We start from the raw sequence: 23,897 nt of genomic DNA on the forward strand, positions 1-23,897 counted from the left end.
GTGAACTTTTCCATCGCAGGAAAGCCAGAAGTGGGAAAGATTCCTCTTTCAAAGCACTTAAACCTTTTCACGCCCTTCTTTTTTGCGTAATGTCTACCGTGACTACATTAGAGCATGATTGAGTCCCGTGGGACCTCAACGTTCATTTTGTTTTAATCGATTTTTCAATAACTTTTTCTGGGTCATTGTTTAGGCTAGTTACGACTAAATGTGAACGACCATGAGGCATGGTAGCAGTTGGTTGATTAGTGAGATTCTAGCTTTCTTTATAGAACTGCAAAGTTATTGCCTATTTGCTTGATAGACATCAATGAAAAGCTTAATAATAGAAAGAAGCACACGGGTATTGTAAATGCCTCAGGGAGGACCGCAGAACATACCAACTCGGAAGATGTGGGGGTGTCTGTTTTAAATAAAGCTTTGAGCTGAGTGTAAGAAAGCACTTTAAATATGTGTTGTTTTCAATTACTACTTAAACTCTAACGATTAAACTGTACAGTAACCCAATACTCCCGTTGCTGAACAAGTTTCTTAGTCGACAACTACTCTTCCGGTCGCACCCCCCCCGTCCACATGGTTCGTCTGTTCACGCATATTGTTACAAATCAATGTGAAAGGCTTGAAAGCAGCAGCGAGCCTCCAGCTGCTCGCAGTCCGGCTCAGTCCTGCGCTGGCTACGCTGAACGGGCGGCTGCAAAAAAACTTTTGTGACTTTTCCTGCTTTGGCTTCTGCTGAAGATGACCTAACATCGACAGAGCCTCTGCTGGCCAGGTAATAGGGGATTTGTCCAGATACATGCTCGTTATAACTGTGTTGAGGCGTGCATCACCGTGTTTCTTTCACCGCTGTGGAGTTCACTGTGGGTTTGCTGTGCGACTCAAAACGTTAGATGACAAACATTGTTGGGTTTTCTGGGCCATAAATCATCAAGCAGGAATGTCTTTTGTTTTCTGTTGAATTATTCCATTTAAGTCTCTGTATCTGCTAGTTTAGGCACAGTGTAGTTTGTGGCAAGTAACGTTGGCACTCTTTGTGGATGTCACGCTATTGCCTCCAGCTCATGTATTACAACGTTTCTGGACATAATTCGCTGTTGTGGAGTTTACAACTGAGTCTCAGTTTGCTCGACCAGCCTGACCAACTTGTTGCTGCATTGGTGGGTTGCACTCATTAACAAAGCTCTGTGACAAACCCCCCCCCCCCCCCCCATATCTATCAACCATGGTAATAAAGCCCAGGCTGGTGTTAAATACAGTACATGTGTAGGTGGAGAGAGGCAGTGTGGTCGCTTTGCAGCGCTTATTGACATATGGCTCCTTACCACAACCTGCATGAGTGCTTTGAGTCATAAGGCTTAGTTGCATATCTCTCACCAATCTCCACCATGCATTTACATTTTTTTTTTTTTTTATTCCTTTGTAATCTGTAATTACTAATTTCCCTGCTTTTCTCAGCATATATCAGAATTATTGAAGGTTGAAGCTATGAGCCACTTTGTTCCTCCTCAATTTCAGTTCTGTTTTCAGAGCAGAGATAAAAAAAAAAAGAAGGCTGTATCCTTGCGAGTCCAATCAAAATAAACATTGTGTTTATAGTCCATTGTTATGACTATGTGAGTCATACACATTGAATTTATGCTATTACACATTTATGAAACTGAAATGACGCTTACACATGTTGATAAGATACTGATAACAACATAAAGAGTAAAGTCAATTGTCTTTTTATATCTCTATACGTGTGTGGATGTGTTAGTAACTATGTGTCTTAATCACAGCAGAGTTCAAACTGCTTTATTGCCTTCTTAGTTGAAAATGAAAGGCACTCTGAATATGGAGTGCCATTGCAGCAGAGCACGAAACTTCTTATTTGTCATTGTTTCCTTTCCTTTGTGGGTTAGGAAGTAACTGTCGGTGCTTATGTTTACCCTCCCTAATATGGCACGGCAGTTGGTTGATCTTTGTGGACACCATAAACACAATTCCACAAAGAACTGGTTTGGTACCAGGGTGCCTTAATTGAAAATACCTGGAAATGTTTCTGGCTGCCACCATGGCAGCGGTTGTCCTTGACTTGCAGGCGATGGCTGGCTAGTTTGGTTGACTAAACAGGAATTACATTACTGTAGTTTTCTCAAGAATCCTGCTCAAAGGTGTAGCTTAAGTTCATGTCGGAAGTGAAGAAGAGAGCTGGCTTATGGTTGAATCACATTTCACCTCTAGTGTCTAATTACACAGGGGATGTTGATAAATGCCTCACAAATACAGGTTCGGATCAGAGGAGTATTTCTGATCTGCCTTTCCAGTTTCTGGAAGATTTTGATGACCACACCTGGCTTTGATTTAAAAAATAAAGCACTGCTGGAATGTTACAGCTTGGTGTGTTCAAGCAAATTGCGTGTTTCAAATCCCATCGTGTGAACCTACTAATGTGTAGCTGTTGATTTTATCTGACAAGGGCTGGGCTGCAAATGTTCTATATTGTTGCCAATATCTGAGTTTCGTATAAATAAATGTAGTACCTTACTTTGGCAATATAAAAATCTGTTTTCTACAAAACCCTTTTATTGAATAAAATGTGTCAAATGCATTATGCATATTTATTTAATACTGGCATAAACTACCAGTACTACTAATACTTTGAGTAAATACAGACGGAAATTAGCAAAACTATTATTTGAATCTGCAAACATATGATGACTGACTATGTCAAATCAAACATTCATTGTCCTTGTTATGGACACATTTGGTCTTGTTCAAAAGAGGTTCGAAACCAAGCCCAATAGCTGACTAAACAGGAAGTAACACATTCTCATCACAGTTGCTGGTAATTACTTTTTGCTTTACATGTTTTGAGTGAAGCCCAACTTTTTATGCACTGCAATTGTACTCGGCAACAGCTCTGGCATTGTTAGTCTGTAGACTTGTTTTGGACATGCTATAGACATAATTTATGGAAGCAATTAAGGCCGGTGGTTTTTTTAAAGGGGATCGCTCTGCACTCCAGTGTGTGCTCAAGACGCGCACATTTGCAACGTCTTTGTGTTGCAGGCGAAAGGCCCTATTAGAGCTCCATTCTGTCTGCGGGCAGCTGTGTGCTGAGCGAGCCACTGGTCCATTCTCCGTCTGTGTGTACAACTCTCCCTCAGTCTACACACTGACACACACACACACTCTGACACTTCCACTCTGTCAGTTTCTCTCTGTTTGACTTTCTCTATATTTCATTTTCACTTTTTTTGCCGTTTGCCAGAAAAGGTGAAGCAGAAAACATTTCTGTTCTACTAATACTGTGGCTCTCTTTCTTTCCCTTGTTCTCCGGCCCAAGGCATTATGCAAAGCTAACAGAAAAGGATTGTTAGCCATGCCTGTCTGTGCCTCCATGCTACTTTCCATTCATTTGAGAAGCTTCCCTTTCTTCTCTGTGATCTGCCATCATAACCGCTCCTGCTGCAGACACACTCAACCTCATAAGACTTGGCTTCAGTGGGTTAAAAAAAACAAATACTTTATTATTTCATGTTGTCAGAATACTTGTTACTCTTCATTTTGTATATTCCTTCCTCACGATGGATTTGTAAGTCTGGCGTCTCAACGCCCACAGAGCCTACGACCTGCAGCTGAAAAGAAAAGAAAGAGGCATTCTCACATACACCAGAGAAGCACTCCCCCAACCCCCCAAGACAGGCACTACTCTCTACTTAGAGATGAAAAGCATTCTGGGATGAAATAGGAAGGCTCCCATCAACCCAATCCACAGTGGTTTTCCTATGTGGCGATAGTAAGGACTCATCTTAAGTTTAAAAGAGAAAGGTTGTCTCTGCTGTTGCTTTTGGACTCTCAAATTACTGATTTTATACCCTCTGGGTCTTAGTTCTGGCTGCATCTCCGTTTATTTTCCTAAACTGCTTTGGATTGGCCTCTCCTCAAAATGTCAGCCATCACACAGCTCCCGACTGAATCGTGTGTATGTGGAGGTTAGCTTTTCTGTAGATCCAGTCTGGTGAAACAATCCCCCAATTGCATCCCTAGAAAAAAAGAGAATTGAAAGTTTCGGTTAGTGTTTGGCACAGGCACCCTGTATTTCTAGTACAGTCCTTTTACAGTCCTGTACAAGTTATGTAACTTAGTGCAGTTAGCTTCAGTCATACAAGCCTGACACTTAATGTGTAACATCCTTCCAAAGTAGCTTTTTGTGCAAGCCGAGGCTTGAGAACAGAGCCAATGTCTCATGAAAATCTTGCTTGCACAAAGAAGGCTAATTATCACGGCGACATTGTCATAACGCCCGGCTCTCAGCCTCTGCGGCGTATTCTAATTGGTTCTCAGTAGTTGGGTTTGAGTCTGTCAGCGTGTTTTACATACACCTGCATGTGATTCCCAACGACTGCTCAAGGCTGAACACCAGCAAGATTTGCAACCAATTACCTTGCTGCAGAATGTCAAGATAGATCTAACATAAGTATTACAATAGAAAGGTCTAAGCCAATCATTAGTTGTCTGTTATTGAGCAAAATGCCACTTCTATTCTAACTCATAACCCAGTAAAAGTAAAAATAAACCTACTTTCTTGTTTCCCGTCATATGGACCTCATCAGTGCACAGTGAGGGTGTAACAATTCAATGCAAGTCTTTCATCAGAAATTAGATCCAGTCACGCATTCTGCCCACAGTGTGATTTGATATGATTTGATAAATTAAATCATTCCCATGAGTAGAAGAGCTCTATAAAAGTTAAAACAAAACCGATAAATCATCATTGTCAAAACATGTTTTTGCTTTCGACACCTTCTTGACAACACTTGTTCCTTCTGTTCAGCCCTGCTCAAAAACATTTTTATCTAACACGATTTATTTGCAGTGTAAACAGCCAAAACACCCAAAATGACACACTTTCATTTGGCTTTCAAATATTGAACCGATGCATCTGTTTTTACGCCACTACTACACACCATGCTGATCATTCACAGGGCCCATATGTCGAGCTGAGCCCTCTCATGAATGAATGAATGAATGGACCGGTGGAATGCTGCTCATAGATTTGTTTTTTTAATCCCAACCGTTGCACATTTTCAACCTGCCCATAATACACCTCCGCAACGTGAGCAAGATATTACGTAACACCGGTTATGTGGCTTTATTTGTTGATTGGTAGTGACAATCTGTACAACATCACTTTCTTACACAACATAGGAGTGGTCACCCTTACAAAGCTGATCAGTTGCAGGGGGATTGCTAGCAGCGCTGGAGGCTCCCATGTAATGTATCCCTGATGGATTAGGGCTCTGGTTAGTGTGCACAGAACAGAACAGGCACTCATGGATAATGGAAGGAACCACAGGCGGAAATGCCGGGATTGATGGGGGGAGGGGGGGGTGGGGGTTAGTGTAATTAGTGGGGTACCTGATGTATGGAGAGTCGCGGCATGCGAGGGTCACTCCAGGGGGCAAGAGGCCCCCATACCTCCTTTTACTCAAACTGAAACACCTGATCCTACGCCTGTCAAGCTTCTTAAGATTTCGGTTGACTATAGTTCTGGTCTGCGACACGGGGGTCGACCCCGAATGAGTTTCAGGCTGCCTAAATTGAGAAGTTGTGTTTGCAGGTTGCGTGTCACTGTGCTGCAGCTTAGTAAACAGGCCTTGTTCAATAGTCCAGCCTCCTATAACAAACACACTCCCTGATAAAGAAATGATGAGTCGTTCAGATGTTGCTCTACTGTCTGTGTGATGTCTGCCTTACTCACAGCGCCAGTTGTCACTGTTGTCCTCTGTTGTGTATTTGGTTGCCATGCCTACCTATTAAATTCACAGAAACAGTGTACTACTTAGCAACTGTTTTAAGACAGAAGTCCGAGAGAAACTATCCCCCAGAAATATCTTGTGAAATCTTAATTCTACTACACTACAATAGTAGATATGTTTAAGTTAGCCTTATCTTAAAGCTATCACATATGAGTGCTTGGTGGATGTGACTTGCGTTTGTCTCTCTTCATGTATTTGGTAATAAAGTCAATGCGTTCCACACTCAAATCAGCAGCGGCATGTGACCACAAGGGAAGCACAACCCCGATACTGCAAAGGGAAGTGTGCTTGCATATTTGCGTTTGTACTAGTGCGTCTTCTTGCTAACTTGACTTAACTGGACTTTCAGGTTGACTCTTGACAGTTCTTCTGAGCATCTGCATCTGTTTTCATTGCAGAGTTGTTGTTATCGGTAGCCTCTCCTGTTTCAAAGTAACGATGAGGCGAATTCTTCTTTTTAAATTGCTAACAGGAACTTTAAGTGCTGGTTGAATTTATGCAGAGGTTGATGATGTCTGTCGTTAGAGGAACGATCAGGGGAATCTGCAACAGGAGTCCAGAACCTGACGACTGACAACGCATAAAGTTTGACTGAATGAGCTCTTCCTTGTTTATGCACTTCTGACAATCTAGCGGTGTAGTGGCGTGTTGTTTTTGGCTCGTGTTTCCGTGCTACTGGGTACTAGGGTGATGGCCAGAGGATTCAGTGGTATGTCTTGACCTCCCTAGGACCATTTTTACGACCCCTCTCATTATATGAGAGAGGGGTGGCTGTGTGTTCGCCATGAATTAACAATCCACACCGCAGACCTTTCACAAAACAATGGCTCTTACTTTTATTCGGACCCGACTACAAAAAACCTGACTTGTGCAAAACTTTTCTTTTTGATATTTTAATTTTGCTTCCCATGGCCATATCCACTACGCAAAACAAATACCGACGTCCAGCGTCTTGCAACATAAAATGTGTTCTAGCGATGCAAGACTGAATAGAGAAAACTGTTCAAATTTCAGTTTATCAATGACGTGACGTTTTTGAAAATAAGAATCTGATATGCACTTCACTTGTGAGTGCTTCACTTGTATCGCACATGCAGTGTAATGTTGGTTTGGTCCTCGTCGTTTCATTAATATGAAATTAGTGGGTTTCTTTCAGCCGCAGCCACCGATCAAAGTCTTGACACCAGACGCGCTCTGCACAAGTATGCAGTAACCAGAGCCAATTGGTGATGGACACCAAACACCCCGTCACAGAACTTTAGGGGGCCCCGAATAGGCTTCTATTCATCTGCCTGTACAAATCACCGCCTGGGCAAAGAGCCATATTATCTTAGCTGCCCTTTCTAGTGCCCTCCTGAGTCACTGGCTATTGTGAGCCAAGAGCTGCTGTCTGCACCCCAGAGTGCACAAGTCTGACTTGAATTACCATTAGATTTGAGTCCACTATGGACGTCAAATTTAGTTAAATGAACCTAGAATGTTTTATAGGTCCAAACAATATAGTTTCCATTTAGGGTAGAGGGTTGTCTTCAGTTCAGTGCTAGTATCCAATGTGAAATGACAAATACACGATTCGACATAACATCTTAGTAGACATTTCTACTAAGATCACGAATTTCTTGGCTGACATTGATCTTTACTGCATATTTTTTTTCAAACTGCAAACACATGGTAGTTGAATTGCTCCTGAAAATGTCACATTTCTTGTAATTAACCTAACCCGAAGGGAGAAGTTGCACATCCAGCTGCAGGATCATGCATCATTTGATATCTACAAATGCCTTGTTTAAATGATTGTGTTCGATAAGGGAGTACTTGTAGGCCAGGTGTCCTGCAAACTGATCTCATCCAGGATTTTCTTTAGTATGACGGCAACCGTGAGATGTAGCCAACAGGACGACTCACTTTAACTAGTGAAAATCTGATCTGATCAGTAGACGCTGCACACAAATGCTCTGCAGTTCTCTCTCCATTAAGCTCTGGTTTCCCCATCATGAGGAGTCGGTTCATTAAGTAAGCATGGCTCCAGGGTTGAATTCACACTCGGTCTGCCCTCTCCCATGACCCCACTTGCCAGTCACTACACACGCACACCAGTGCAGGACAGCATAGACCCACACACATGTACAGACACTCGTACTCGTTCTCACTATCACGGTGCTTTTTGAGCCCTGGTGGAACACGTCTCACTTCCGTGAAACGGCACTCTGTAACAACCTTTACACATGGCCGTCATGCTCCTCAACTCCCACTCTGTCTAACAACCACGCTCGCACAAACCTTGCTACGCTACCGCGCCTCTTACTCAGTGTCAGTCCTAATCAGTAGAGCAATCTGCAAAACTGATCAAGAAGAACATTCCCCTCTCCTCTGACTCCCAACAACACCAGCCAGTCTTGCCTGCGGAGGCCCAGTTGTGCTCCACTGACTCTCCGGGATAAATGGAGATAATGGGAGTCATATGCTAGCTGTTGGTTTGGGGCAGGCCTACGTGAAACATTTATAGTACGCATGTAGTCATGGGGCTGGAGAAGAGGGAAGGGGTAGAGATGACACGGTAAAGTAGCAAAACATGACTAGACTGGTTCAACATTTCTTTATCAAACCACCTGCCCATCTTTTATGATGGGTCCCTTTTTGTTGTTTGCACAAGTTACTGTCCCACAAAACTCATTTAACAGCAAGTGCACACTTGCTCCCTTCTATCTAATGCATGTTATAAAAGTGCAACCACCCATGCTTAACATGAAACCACATGTTACACGGGCAGTATAACATAGTCGGCCTGGAACATCCATTAGCTACATGTGTTGCCCCACAGCAGAAAGCTGTCATTAGTCAGGAGTTGATTGGGAGTCGGATCTGAAGCACGCCGGTACTCTCTAATTGGATGCTGTCAGTGTGTTTGGCGGTTGCCTAATGACTGAGAGAAGCTGAAGGCCAAGGTCACTGCAGCTATTCCTCCTTTTTTCTTTTTTTCTATGATAAAGAAAGCGTAACTGGACATTCCCGTCTTTTACCCAGATCTTTCCCATGCTTCAAGCAACATCAGAGAGACTGAGTAGAGCAGACATGACAAGGCATGTTGAGCTTATGGACCATCTGCTTTACATATAACTCCCTCCCAAGTGTTTTAAGAGTTTGTGTTTACTGCCGCAACTACTGTCTGTGCTTTACCATCTGCGTGGTGCAGGCAGTCAATGAGGCAACTGCAGCCCCATATATGTTCCTTCTCTGTTCATACTTCTTGGCCACATCTGTAGTCATGTGCCGTGAGTGAGTCCCTTTTCCCAGATTAGCTAAACTTTGCTCTCTGTTACAGCATGTTTAGATTCCCATATGTTCTGTGTGTTACGTTGACAAGCCAAATGTCCCATTATTTACGGGGTTAAGGAAACTATTTCACATATGGCAGCATGTTTTGTTTGACAAAGACTGTAGTTTTATAGGCGTGTAGCTATATGGAGAACTGGGTGGTTAAGTTACTATAAGTGTTCGGGTGGTGAAAATGCTGAATGGAAAAACACGAGTCTGCACTCCCTTTTCTCAACTATGCCAGCAGTGAAATTTTTGCACAAAGTAGTTAAATTACCTAGTTTGAAATTCCTGTTCTGAATCTGTGAATGAAGCACAAACCAAGCATTTAAAAGGAGGCGGATTATGTTATTTGTTGCGTTATCCATCCGGTCTTAGCACCATGCACACAGTTCAAACAGCCAGGCACAGTAACTGCAGTTTGCATGCTTCTCCTCATGCAGGGGCAGTACTGGATGGTACATATTTATAGGAATCCTAATGAGCCTTGTATTAGATTGTTGTCTTCAGTAGATTTATGAAATAGAAGTGTAAAAGTATTCGTTTAAAATATGAAAGCAACACTTAATTCAGGGGGCACATATATTTTAGTTGGGAGGCTGGACTTGTCCCACTGGCTGCTATTTGCCTACCACTGCCTTAGGCTACGCTCAAACTGAAGCTGTTTTGTGATCAGACCAGACAGTGTTCTTTCTGTTGTGTCCGAGATATGAACCCAGCGTCAGTGTATTTACTTATCTCATCTCTTTCCGTCTGCACAGGGATCGGCTGAAGTGTGAGAGACGCCCTCCTACCTCCTGCCACCGCCGCCATCGTCACTTGAGGTCTGCCTTGCAGATGGGAGGTCACCACCCGGTCGCCCGTTTCTCCCAAATGCACTATCTGCCCTCCGCCCTCGTCTAAGATGGCTGCCTGTGGCCTTCTCCTGAATCCGAACAGACTGGAGCAGAGCTGCGTATTACCATGGTGATCATTTTCTTGAAAACACTGGAAAAGAAGAAGGCTGTCGATGATGTGAACTCCAACAACACAGAGAGACGGCTGGTGAGGGGAACTTAACCTTTTGAATTTCCCACAAAGCAAACCGGTTGTTGCAGTCAAAGGGCTGCACGGTGTTTCACGTGTTCGGCATTAGTCAGCAAAGTGAATCGCTGATGTGATTATATTACAGCGGTGCGTGACCACATGCCACAGATGACACAGTTAGTCACGTATACTACTACTACTCGTTTGCACAATGCATGTAAGTATTTGTCTTTAGCTGTCTTTAGTTGTCATTAATGTCACAGTGAAATGAAAACAAACTACTTTCTACAGCCACATGAGAAGTTCCATATCAGTTACATTTGTTGGTGTTCACCACCAAGAGGTCCAGGATGTGTTTAGCTTAGCTTAACACAACGATTGACAGCAGGAGGTGAAAGCTGGCCTTATGTAGCTCAGTCCAAAAAAAAAGAAAAATCTGAGAAAAGCTTTCAGTCTCACCGCTGTTATCTCCCTGCCTCTATAAAAACGTTGTCTAACATGAAGAAGACTTTGGTATGAAAAGTCCAGGAACCATTTAGGTGATTATTTTTAGCATGCAGGCCAATCTACACTATTGTAGCTCTTGGCTGCAAACTATCCGTTCTGCCATCTGACCATTATTTTACACGTATCTCGGGCCAGATGGCGTGGGCAGCAGACTTAGCGGGCTATTCCAGACATCCCTCTCCCCAGCAACGTTTTCCTCGTGGCTTGTATCCACGATCTAATTCTGTCGATTACTACCCAAAGTTCATGGCCATAGGTGAGGGTCTGAATGTAGATGGACTGGGAAAATTAGAGCTTTGCCAGCTCAGTTCCCTCCTCACCAAAACGGTCCGGTCCAACGCCCGCATCACTACTGACACCGCACCGAACCCCCCTGTCCATCTCACTTAACGTTCACTCATGAGTTGACCATGTTGGGCCTGGGGTTTTAGTGAACGAATTGTTCCATTTAATCATCTTCTGCAACACAATAGCCTTTATGGTGGATTCTATGCCTTGTATCTTAGAAAACATTTTTGTTGTGATAACCTCAAGCTGAGTCAGAGCAATGTATCGTGGCATTTCCCTTTTGTCCTTTGAGCAGACAGCCACCACCCAGAAGTGAACTGTGAGAGAGGATAGGTGTCTGATAAGAAGATAAGCGCCTGTAGACAAAACCTTTTTATGAACTTTTTTGTAAAGTTTTTTATATGACTCTCTAAAGGGTAAAATTATCGTCCAGCATCATGGTAAAAGTTGTAGAACATTTTGAGTGAACTGTGTAACGAGTTTTTGAGTCTGGCCTTACAAGCTTAAAAGAGTTGGTGAATAGATTACACATAAAGACATTTGGATCAAATAAATGTAAGTTAAAAACAGTCATTCTGTTTATGTTAATATAAAGATATTGATTACTGCAACCTGGAGTAGGCAAATAAATTCGGTTGAGGTTGAGTTACTTTAACTGTTCTGTATTGTTGGGTAGATTAATTTGCAGCATTGGTTATGTTATTCTGTGTAGCAATGCATCATATTTGATGTGCTCATTATAGGATTTTAAGTAATTTATGATAAATTGTACAATAAATCCAGTCTACAAAAAAATCTACAAGGCTTTCCTTTTTAAATATAGTGGCGAAGTTTTATGAAGTAGCAAAAAATTTGAAGTACTCAACTAAAGTGCCAGTACCTTTTCCTTAAAAACATGTACAAACAAAGTATAGACTTATTAGAAAGTGATCCTCTCAATTATCACTTATGATACACTTGAAGTAGAAGTCTACAGAGTCCCTGCCCTCTGCCTGTATTTTCATATTTCATCAACCTCTATAAAGATGTAGCACCCAGGTGCCAGATCGTAAGAACGCATCCAAGTGGAAGCTACAAAAACGATGGACACGGCGCTGAAAAAACTCAAACATAGCGAGGCAAAACGGCAAGCTCCTAACACTTAACTGTGGTCAGGGGGCGTGTGCTACTGGTCTCATTGAGCCGGGGAGGAGGGGCCAACTTTGAATGTTGTTTTTACCAACAAATCCTACTCATTGTGTCTTTTTAAGTAAATATAATTTGTCACATTCCACCACTACAGGGATGCAGAGATGAAATTTGATCGTGGTATGATGGAAAACATGTTGGACTTTTTTCCCAATGTTTTGATTTGTTTTTGTATCTCCCTGACTGTCGGCCCCTCTGTGTGCCTGTCCTCCACAGCGTAAGCTCCACACCATGAGCAGAGGGACCACCCTCTTCTCCTGTGGAACCGTGGGTGGGTTATCTCCATTTATGTCTCTCTGTTTGTCTTTCCTTCTTTGCGATGGCAATAAAACAAAATGTCCCATCTTTCTGTCCTCTGCATTCACTCAAGAGCTGGACGCTGGACAGTACTAATGGTTGAGGTGGGGTCCTTTGTCATAACATACTTTCCCGAATGTAGTAGCATAATGGATTGCCCCTTTAACCCATTGTTAAGTTGAACCATCAAAGTCAGCGACCCCCACTATAACCGTCTCATTGTTAATCCACTCGGTCTCTCACTTCTCCCTTTCTCAGTCAGTCACTCATCCCCCTCTCATGATCAGGGTGCACCTGCCTCCACACAACGTTGCACACCACTCTCATGGGAGTGACTGTAATTGAATATGCTGTTGCCTATGTCAACAATTTCCCGTTGGCTCCATCAGTGTCGCAGTAATTGCCCCCTGTGTTAAAAGACATGCTACTGTATATTCAAGCCCCCGCTATCATGCTCGCATGCTATGTGACGTTACGGAGAGGAGCATGGCTTACTGTTTCCACTGTTGATGTTGGCATTCACATTGTCTAGCATGTCTTGTTAGTTCAACCAACACTTTTGTATCTTGCTTTCAAAGGATGGCCTTTTGAAGTTCATCCCTTTCTCCCTTTGTCAAGACATTCCTGTCAGGTCGTCACTGTAGCCCCCGTACATTGTTTGTCCGCCCAAAACAATGATTTCCGTCCACCAGTCTGTGAGAGAGCGTGCCAAAATTAGAGACAAGCATCCAAAAGGACGGGAATTTGGATCAGCAAGGGGCCCTTTTTGCCAAAAGCTTGAATAGATTCACAACATGACCACTTGGCTTCGTAGCTCAAGCCACTATGGCCCTTTACTGTAGGTGTATTATCTCCCACAACTGTGTGATAGACTCTTTTGTGCAGATGGGGAAATAGCTGGCAAGTCATGCTGCTTTCTGGAGCATATATTGCTAACCACTTGACTAGTGGGAGTGACTTGCCAACTGGTTCACTGGCTGATTCTTATCGTAGATCAAGTTTTTTTTTTTGAATCAGCCGTCTTCAGGTCCAGGTTTTAGATAGTCAGGAGTGTAGATGATGCTTTTTCTGTTAGGTACCTTAAAAACAGCACCATTAACCTTTAGTGGAACAACTTGTTTTGTACTTAGAAACAGTCAGACTTAATTGGTGATCTAGGATTCCTATCATAGTTTATTGTCTGTATCTATGAAAGTAATGGAGACAGGAACTTGATTCTAATGCTTGGCGCCAGAACAATTTACAGCTGAGCTTTTCTCTTCATGTCCTCCAGCTGTTTATGTGAAAAATAATCAAGATATGGCGCACAGTGATCTTTTTGAGTCATGCTGTTGGCAACTCAACTATTTAGTATATCATAATTAGCACTCTCCATGTTATTAAAAAACAACAACATTTAAGTTCTTCAGACATACAAAATATGAATGCTTGCTGTCAGCTTTCGGTACAGTTACACAAGAGCTGTGTTTGAACTGTGCAGCGAGTCCCAATCCTGTCATTTACCATAGGGCAGATGACTGAAGAAAGATTATTTGTTCAGATGTATCAAAGCTTTGCTGTGTTTAACTACACTCACATGACCCGACAGAAAGTGTGTTCAGCTTCTTCGCTGCTGCAGTTACCAGACAATAATCTCCATTTTATCCTTAAAACAACCAATCCCTCTTGCCTTAAGCTCGCTTCTGTTTGTTTGTGCCCTTGTGTCTGTGTGATTAAGTATCAAATGTTCCTTTCTGTAAGCTAGAATTCATCCGGCTGAGATCAACATATTGCAAGTTTCTGTTTTTATTACCTAATAAGATGACATACAAAGAGAGCTGTTATTGAGGTCCATGAGAATGAGTTTGTATGTTTTGAATATTGCAGAGGCAGATAGGTGGCTGGACCTGGGGCAAAGCTGTGGCATCCAGCAGAGAGCTCCCTGCCAGCCTGGTGCCAGTCTGGAGAGCCTCTGGGATGTGATGCCTGAGCCGGGGAGCTGGCACTGGGCCAAGGAGCCAGGCAGCGCCACGGCAATCACCAGTCTGATAAGAGATCTGAGCCTCGGCAACAGCGGCATGACCACCCCCCACTCCCCCACCACGTCCGCCACTGCTCACTACACCACTACAGCTACCAGCCAAGCTCCTACGGCACCCCCGAGCAAACGTCAGTGTCGCTCTCTGTCGTTCTCTGATGAATTTTGTGGGTTCCGCTCATCTTGGAGGCCCCAAGGCTCCCGAGTGTGGACAACGGTGGAGAAACGAAGGTGCCACAGCGGAGGAAGTGTTCGGGGAGGAGCGGGTTTCTCCAGTGGTCACCTTCCCACCATGCAGCGTAGCTCCAGCTTCAGTTTGCCCTCACGCTCCAGCGTACCTTCAGATAGTGCCATGGAGCTGCCATTCTTCAACCAGCGGCTGCCTCCCCACCCTCAATTCACTGCCTCTCCAGTCTCCCCTACCTCTCCTTCCTTACATCATCACCACTCCCTCCATCACCACTTCCTCAGGCCCCTCTCCCTCTCCCATGAGCAGATCAGCCTGCCAGAGCTTCAGAGGGAGGAGGCGTCGGAGGCCAGCTCTCCAGACTCCACCCCAGAATTGGGGAGGCGAGCCGGCCTGAGAGCCAGGGCCACGGGGTGTCTGTCCCGGAGCAAGTCCCAGCCCTGCGTGCTGAATGACAAAAAGATTGGTATGAAGCGCAGAAGACCAGAAGATGCCCAGGAGCAGCGGCCCTCCCTGGACCTGGCAAAGATGACTCAGGTTAGCTGGAAATGTCAAACACATGGTGACATGCACAGACAAGCACACACGCTTACATTCAGTTCAATGTGCGTTATTAGAATTTGACTCACTTCGCAGAGTTTAGTATCCTTTACATGCACTGATTACATCAACATAACATGTTCTTGAATCATAACATAAATCGGCGTCAATATATTTTGTAATCTTGCTTTAATGCTGCAAAATGTCCTATTGCATTTAGTTACATCCTGGACCAAACACACTTGCCACACAGACAAACATCTTTTTGTTCTGAGATCAAGGGGACGTTCAAGAGATCCTCAAACACAACTGCTTCTGATCAGGGAACTGGACTAAATCAAGCTGAATTAAGTTTTCTGGGTCGTCGGTCCGAAACTTCAGGGCTAAGTGATATCAGGCCTCCCTCACTTTAACTCAGGGAGTGGTGCTTACTGAAAAAGCATTCCTCATGTTCGGTCACGCTGCCTTGCGCCACGCTCTGGCAAGCCTGGCTCCGGTTTATCATTTCATTTACTCTGTTGGGTAAACAACCCGTCCGAAGGTTGGTCCCCTCACCGTTCATTTGCTTCCTCTCTACTTCTACTTCTGCCCTGTATTCCCATCTTTCGTTCCCAGTACTGCTTCTTTCCTTTGCCCTCTGTCTACGACCAGGCAGCTCGAGCAACCAAATGGGATTCATAATGGGGATATTTGGATGAGTTCTGAATTGCTTTCCCCAAGACAAGAGTTTGTTTGTTCTTTGGTAAGGTCAGAGGAAGCAGTGTAGCAGCCAGAGGGTAAAAATGACCCCTGGACAAACCAAAACCCAAAATAGATGAAGTATTTTAATGACATGTACTGTTTTGATGCTTGGCAGTGCTCTGACGTTTTTACAGAGCCCAGAAAGATCTTGATTCTTCACGTCCTGCCTCATTATTCATTTGAATGCTCTTGAAATTCTACATAAAAGCTATAGCAACAACGGCGGGCATCAACCCCAAATCCAGCCTGTAGGCTCTTGAGTACTCCTGCTGCCCTACAGGTATCACTCGTACGACACACTAAAATCCTCCTTCAACTTACCTCCTGTCTCTGAAATATGGTTCTTTTCCTGTTCTCCTAATAGAAAGTGCCATCAATTTATCCGTCTACCCCTCCCTTCCTCTTCCCAAATATTTCTGTTCCCAGCCAGTCACCCTCAGGACCTAGCCAGGGTTGGATCAACAAGGCTTTGGTAATGGAGCCTAGCGAGCATGTTTCCTCTAGTCATGCCAACTGCTAAGAGGGGAAAATCAGGCACGATGATCACACATGTATGCACAAATACACACAGACACACACACACACAGTCAGTTTTACGTTAACTCTGGTCCCAGCAGTTCTCTGATGCAGGAGCAAACATATGCGGATGACAGACAGAGTATCTGTGCTGAGCAGTCAACAGGCAGAGCCATTGTTTCTCGCCTCAGACTTGAGTACGAGCATGTACTTAGCACTGTTGAAAAGAGTCGGGTTGTGCAGGTTAGATTCCTTATTTCAGTATCTACTGCCACTGTGTTTACTTTCTCACTCTTGTGTATGCTTGAAGTGAGAAAAGTACACAGCAACACAGCAAATGCAGCACATTTACTCACTTACTTGTCTTTCTCTTCACTACGCTACGCAGGCTTAACTTGACGTTAGCCTCCTTGACAATGACCAGTCCAGGTTAACGGCTGCATGTACTGTGCCCGGGAAGCTAAACAAGCAGTGTTGTCTGCTCTGTCACGTAAATGAAATAACCTGAAGCACCTGTTGAAGATGCTCGTAGTTATCATAGGTTAAAGAGGTGGTGTGTCTCAGTGATAGCTAAGGGAAAGCTCTAGTGGCTGGCAAACTGTCTGGAAAAGGAAGTGATAATGCGCAAACGCTGGGCTGGTTACAACCTGTGTCTGTTAACCTTCAGGGAACAGCTGAGATTTTAGCACCACATATGTGAATTTGTGGCTTAGCCTGTTTGTTTGTTTTTAAATTGATTTGTACCTGCAGTTACTTGTCACATATCTGGCATTAGACTATTATTTCTTCAGCTGTTTTTGGGGCAAACTGGATGTGTGAACTCACCACTGACAGTCCGTGTTATTTAAGCGACGTGCTTCCTTCTTTTCCCCCGGCTACGCACGCACTTTCTCCCTTTCACTCCTTTCGTCGCAACACTCTCGAACTGAAAAGAAATCCCACTCCTATGGAAGCATTGGACAGACTAAATGAAAAATGGAATCTTCCATTTTCATTTCCCACTTACTTGTTGGTAGCGAAAATGTAAATTGCATCTTTGAATTTTGATTTCAGTTTTGACCTGATTAATGCATATGTAATTGTGAAATCAAATGATATTCTGACAAATGCTTCTATACTGTCTGCCCTGTCTTTGAGTGTACACTAAGAGTTATTACCTCTCACACACTTGCCACCATACTTTATCCCCTTTATAGCTGTGTGTGGATGAGTAATGCAGTCCAAAAAATAGCAAACACTGTCACTTGTCTCCCTATTGCAGAGATGTTGTTTTCTATAATTTGTTGGACTATTCAATGCAGAAGGTTGTTGTAAAGTCTGCCGCAGGTTGTGGTGGGGGGGGGTTAAGGATTGTAAGGGTCAACATATTACAAGTCCCCGAGTGTGTTGTCAGTGGAACATGGTGTAACCCTCTAGATTCCTCAACCACGTCAATGAAGGCGGGTGTGAATTGTGGGGATGCATGTCATGCTTAGCGGCTATAGCTCGACTACCGTAGGGATTTACGTGCGACCACCCCCAAAATTCCTTGAATATTCCCCCTGTCAGCCTGGTGTATCCGTTCATTCCTCTGTCCGCTGCCTCATTTTGATCCCAGACTGCCTTCTCACCTTGGCCCTTCGTTGTTGTTTCCTCTGCATAGTGGGTGTAGCGAGTTGTCAGACGGGGAATGTTATCTCTTGATTCTAGGTCACTTTGCTGAATGATGGTTGACGCAGCTCACACTTTGCTTTTGAGGAAATGGCCCATGTGAAATGCCTCGTTATACATTTTAAAGAAAGATTACAGGCCATCATTGGCTTAGCTGTGTTAGCAGTATGGGTGGTAGACGGGGGCGTGTTGAGCCAATGCCTGGACGTGTGTGTGTGTGTGTGTGTGTGTGTGTGTGTGTGTGTGTGAGCGCGAGTGCTTGTGCATTCAGGAGAGAAATGGCAGGGTGAAGAAAGGGGGTATTATTTCTGCAGGGAAGCTGGCAGACAAACTCCTCACCCTTTCTCTATTAATATCTTCTCCCTGGCCCAAGTTCAACCTGCTCTGCTCGCCTTTCTCCATCTTCCTCCATTCCTGGGATGGCACAGATGGTGATCATAGCTGAGTGTCAAGCCCCGCAGGTATGAGAACACCTAGGTGGGCGTCTTGAGGTGCGGTGCTCGAGGTTGAAAAGCGACATGACGTGACTTGTCCCAAAGGTGCTCTGTTAAGCATTGCCAAACGGCAGTCTGCAGTCACCCTCGCTTGTTCAGCCTTTGATTCATCTCAGGATATTTATCTTATGTTTCATCTGACTTGTATGTATTTTCATCTTTCTGCCACGCATTCTCTCTGCGGTACAAATACAAAGAACAAAGCAAAGGCAGACGCAGACAGCAACACAGATAATTGATGCAAAGGTGTCCAAGTATGTGGTCTGTCTGTCTGTCAGGAACGAGTTAAGTTCTCCTGTCTTCGTCAAGACCTCTGCCCTCTCTTTTGTTTTATAGTTGTTTGCTGTTTGTTTCACTGACCTCAAGAAATGTACTCCTATTATGAATCTGTAAATACAATGCCAGTACCCGCATGTTGTTTTTTGTCTTTTGTGTGTACACCTCTCTGTGTGTATGTGCTTATTTGTGTGTGTATGTCTCAAGTTCACAGCAGGTCCTTTGCCAGAGTACTTAACAGGGTGTTGTTAGTTGTTTGCCCTAATTATCAGGAGGATATTTGCCTCGCCTCTTGGCTTTTGCTTGTGCTTCTCCCACAGCAGCTGCCTTTCGATCCCCACGTTGTTTAAAATTTTGGTACAGTGGGAATTTTAGTTGTGTTTATTGTGGTTTAGAATAATGGAGGATGTCTACCAGAATATCAGTTGTGTACATAAGTGTTTTATTTTCTTTTACTTTTAATGATAAACATTTTTTTTAAAGTGAGCTCGCTTTTAGAGAATAATCCAGTGTGAATGGAATAAAGTTGTAAACTTTAAGATTTTCAATATGTCATATTTCATTATTATTTATTGTTTATTATTATTAGTTATTGCCAGCCAGTTTAGTTTTTTAACTTCTTCTGTCTTCTTTATGAAAACAACAAAGCGACATCATGAATCTGCTCACAGTTTGTTTGGACGTACTGTAAACGGACACAAGTTCAGCCATTGCCTGCTGAACACTTAAAGGAGCACTCCACTGAGTTTGGGCCCGAGACATAAACATTTTTACTCATTTTAAGGATTACAGCTTTAAAGGGCTAATCATTTCGTCAGAAACTGATTAGATTAATAAAGTAATTTACCCATCTGCTTGTCATGGCAGTGACTTCTGTGAGACACGTCAGCATGAGGTTAGACAGCCTAAATGTGCGTGGTTATGGTGAATATGGTGAGTGAGTGAGTGAGTGAGTCCATCTGGTTGGGGGTCTGCTCAAGTGAAAGGAAAAAACACACAGGCAAAGCTGGGTACACAGCAGAAATCTAACCCTGCTCCCCCAACACAACCTCCCACCCACCACACCCACCCAAATCCCAGTCAGCCTCAGTCGATTTTATAGAAAGCATATTGTGGAGAAGCTGCCTCTCCCCCTCCTTTCTCCCTTCCTCTCCTCTCCTCCTCTGCTGTGATAATTAGTAGTGGGGTAACACGGAGAGAGCGAGGGCTCCGAAATCCCCTTTTCCACTCCAGTGGGGTAACTACAGCAAAAGCCGAAAAGGCCTCGTACTCCTCACATGAGCACCTTTAAGCATTTGCAGATGAGGTATCCTGCGGTTGAGCAGCTTACATGTAAAGTCAATCCAGCACAAGTGAGCCGACCTTCAGACAGCCAAAATCCTGCGTTGTAGTTTTCTTTTGGACCGTGCTAAATCAGAGCAAGGAAAAGAGTTGAGTCTACTAAAGTGAGCCTTAAGAAAGGGAGACTCCCAGCTCATTGTACCAGGAAAAGCAATGTCCTAACACACGAAAGAACATTAGAGGTGTCTGTCATGTAAACCGAGGCTCTATAGAGAAAACCTCATCTCTATTCACCTCCATGCCTCCAACATCTGCTGCTGGGGCACTGCAGAGATCATTAACCCCTTCACTGCGCTGCACGGCTGCCTCTCTTTGTTGCACGGAGGAATTCAGGGTGGAAAGAGAGCGTGAAAGACAACTTCTTAGTGAATTAAATCTCCCTAAGGTCAAGTGCAGGAACGCAGGCAGTTCTTCACATACATATTCTCCCCGTCTGTCCATAGCGGGCAGAACTACAAAATATCATAACCACCATATAAGTTTGGGTTCCCAGTATGTGTTTCACATTTGCTTCAGCTGTGATAAATAGGCCTAGAGCAGAAGTTTGAAACAAGATACCTTTGTGGTTTGCAACTCATCTCAATGTTTTGTGGGTTTTTTTCCTTCTTTTTCTGAAGCCAGAAGGTTTTGTGTATGTTCTTCGACGGTTGTTTGTCTGCTTGTGTGTTTGCATGCCGTCAATGAAAGGGAACGCCAGCTCTTGGCTGCCCAAAAAAATGAAACCCAATTTCAAACTGACATCCAAGAAAACCCTGAGCTTTTATAGCCTCATTAGAGTGAAGCCAGAATGTGAACATGAGCTGAGGAACACAAACAAACATCTATTTTCCCTCTTTGTCTCCTCTATACAGAAACTTCAGACTTTTCAGAGCCTGAGCTGCCCCGGATTCTCGGCCACCGACTGCTTCCAGTCAGGCCTGCCCCCTCCCACCTTCAACCAATCAGATTCGGACTTCTCTGCTGTGTCCGAGTTGGGAATGGAGTCACGGCAGGAAGTGGCCGGAGATGACGAGGAAGAGGATTCTTCCTTCGAGGAGCTGGATAGCGACTCTGCATGTAGCGTGGACTCGCGGCCCGGCTCTCCTGTTGGCATCGTGGGCGGTAAACACACCCTCTGGAAGGGTGGGACACAGAGGGACATTTTCCAGCTGGGGGGAGAGCTCGATCTGGATCAGATTGAGAGAAACTGAACATTTTACAGGAGATTTAAAAAGAGTCTGGACTGTTGTGGAAAGTTACTGGACATTGGTGATGTACCAAGAAATGGCTATTAGGAAGGGCTGTGAGGAAAAGAGTGGAGGAGTGGACTTTGAAAGGCAAAGAAAAGGAAAGTGATAGATGATAAAGTATGTTGTCAACGACTGCCTTTTTAATGACACGGTTGCCTTGAACATTCTTACTGTTTGAATCAAAAAGCAGTGACCTTAGTTGTTTTTTTTTTTGTTGGGTATTCAGCTTAACTCAGGAGTAGGAAAGTGAGGGTTAGTCTTAAAAACAACTCCCAGCCCCCACTGTCTTTTCAACCTGATGACCTTTCCAAAGTCAGCTAACCTTAGGTTTGTAGTACTGTAGCAGTAGCTCGGCTCGCCTGTATTTAGCTCGAGTTTTTTCTTTTCTCAGAGAAAGTGGGGGTGTCAGGGAAGGGGTGAAACAGGGGGGGGGGACAACATGAAGACGTATCTTCTCAGACTTACCCTTGACCTTCCTCTTTTTTGTGCACACATGAAAATCAGATCTTTTTGCTCAATAAGCTTTATGAGGAGTTCAGAAAATGACAGTGCCTTCTTTTGGATGTTTGCTCTACTGGTTCTCTAGCCTCAATCGAAGCCACCTTTCCTGACCTTTTTTTTTGGTAGTTTCTTAATATGCAAATTGTATATTTGAATTAAACACTGAATCTCAAGGTATCAGTTCTAATATCAATGTATATTTTTCTAAGTAACTGTTTTTTATGAGTTGTTTGTGAAGGAGGAAAATACAAGGCCTTTTCTCTAACAGAATGAAATAAATGTACAACCTGCACTCATATGTCTGGTTTGATTTCAGCTCATTAATGAATGCTTTGCACGAAGACAGATTTCACTTTGACAGATCAAAGGTCTGAATAAGCTGCTAAGTTTCCAGATACCCTTTAGAAGTTGTGCCCACTTCCTGCTTCACATTTCAGAACCATTTCACCGAAGCTCACTCATTCAATCTTCATTGTTTTGAATGTATATAGATGCATTTCTGATGTCCTTTTTGTTTAAGTCATTTACAGCTCTCGATGAAGACGGCAAGTTAAGTAAACATCTGTGTATTGCCCTGTTGTTGCCCACCAGCCCCAAACAAAATGGCAGGAAGTCTAGACATGACTTATCCCCGGCCTGTAACCCAGCAGTGACCAGAGGAAGTGATGTCAGGAGAAAATTTCCCTGAACCTGTGAGGCAGACGGACAGAAAAGTGTGTTCCTCCCTGGGATTTCCTATCCGGTCTCTCTTATGTCTGTCCAAGTCACGAAAACAAACTTGAAGCACCTGCCACCTATTATGAGACCTACGTCTTTGCGGATCTCTCCCTTTAAACGGCATTAAAGGCTTGTGTCGTCACTATTCCTGGCCACCGGGGAAGCTGAACGCTGACATAAAGAGATAGGACAGATTGTTTTTCCAACACGGGGAGGAAAGCCCTGGCTGCAGAACAGTGTTTACGTCCAAAACAGGATGTTCCAGCCAGTTGCAGCTTTTCCTTCGATCATGGCCTTGAAGGAAGGTGAACTCAGACATCTCAACCCCCGAGGTGTTGGCTTACACAAACACACACCCAAACACGTACCACACACACACACTCATTCAAAGGCCCTGAAATGGATACTGTGTGTGCTTCGCTTATATATGCAGAAAACCTGTCCCTCGGCCAAGAAAACTGTATTAGCGGTCACTTTTTCATTCCCAATAGGTGAGAGATTGTCTCTCCGTCTCTAGATGTTGCAACAATAAGGATGAGTTGATGAAAAGAAGGACAGAGGGCTCATATTTAGAGGATGGAAAACATAATCGGGCTCAGACATCTGTTCACGCCTCACTTCTTTGACTTGACACAAAAAGGCTGGAAACACAAAATCCCATTGCCATCAACAGCAGTCTGGTTTCTCGCTGCTCCCAAAGGTCAGTGAACTACACACACACACACATACACGTTTCCTGTCTAACAGGAAGTGGTGGGCTAAGTGGGGGAGTGAGTTAATATCTGAGGTAAAAAGAGCTATAAATAGGGAGCATTGTAGTTGCTGCTGACGAATGTAGACATTGGAGAGAGGGAGGCCGGAAAAGGCCACGTTACACACATTTACAGTGCACTGGACTGCACACAGCCTCGATTACATGTGAGAAAACATTGGCTGTGTTTTCAAAGCAAGCTGTGTTTTACGCTGTCAGCAAAATAACTTCAACTACCCTTTGAGAACCTCAGAGGAGGTCAGAATAATGACATCACTTATCTCAACCTTTTTAAGGCGTAATCTAGTGTTTATGCCCAACTGAGTGGGAACCATGTTTGCATCTTAACTTTAGAAGAATATTTCTTGTGAAATACTGATTTATTTTAGGCCTCTAAGACTCCTCTTGTTCTCCTCTGGTGGGTGTATTTGTGTTTTGGGTGAAGGTCACTCTTTTTCTTGTCAGGGACAATGACATAGGACATATGGGTTGTCAAAAACAGGGTAAACGAG

At 43.8% G+C, this 23,897-nt stretch overlaps 1 protein-coding gene across 2 annotated transcripts; it reads left to right on the top strand.

Moving 5' to 3' along the window:
• The first annotated feature begins 630 nt into the window (after positions 1-630).
• On the top strand, positions 631-22,209 carry LOC306703281 (protein FAM53B-like). Of its 2 annotated transcripts, XM_079169201.1 has the most exons (5): positions 631-772; positions 9,881-10,163; positions 12,345-12,399; positions 14,292-15,166; positions 21,039-22,209. In XM_079169201.1, exons 2-5 carry the CDS (start codon positions 10,083-10,085, stop codon positions 21,375-21,377), a joined length of 1,350 nt encoding a protein of 449 aa, XP_079025327.1. In that variant the 5' UTR covers positions 631-772; positions 9,881-10,082; the 3' UTR covers positions 21,378-22,209. The 2 variants fall into 2 exon arrangements, with proteins under 2 accessions (XP_079025327.1, XP_079025328.1); XM_079169202.1 differs by lacking the exon at positions 12,345-12,399.
• Positions 22,210-23,897: the final 1,688 nt, after the last annotated feature.

The sequence above is a fragment of the Pholis gunnellus genome (assembly GCF_910591455.1).
Source record: "Pholis gunnellus genome assembly, chromosome: 11".
Taxonomy (NCBI): Eukaryota; Metazoa; Chordata; class Actinopteri; order Perciformes; family Pholidae; genus Pholis; species Pholis gunnellus.

Excerpts from the sequence above, each read along its gene's own strand:
- LOC306703281 (XM_079169201.1), top strand. The coding sequence starts at position 10,083 with ATGGTGATCATTTTCTTGAAAACACTGGAAAAGAAGAAGGCTGTCGAT. Across the intron at positions 12,400-14,291 it reads CTTCTCCTGTGGAACCGTGG|AGGCAGATAGGTGGCTGGAC; the intron begins GTGGGTTATCTC and ends TGAATATTGCAG. Across the intron at positions 15,167-21,038 it reads ACCTGGCAAAGATGACTCAG|AAACTTCAGACTTTTCAGAG; the intron begins GTTAGCTGGAAA and ends TCCTCTATACAG.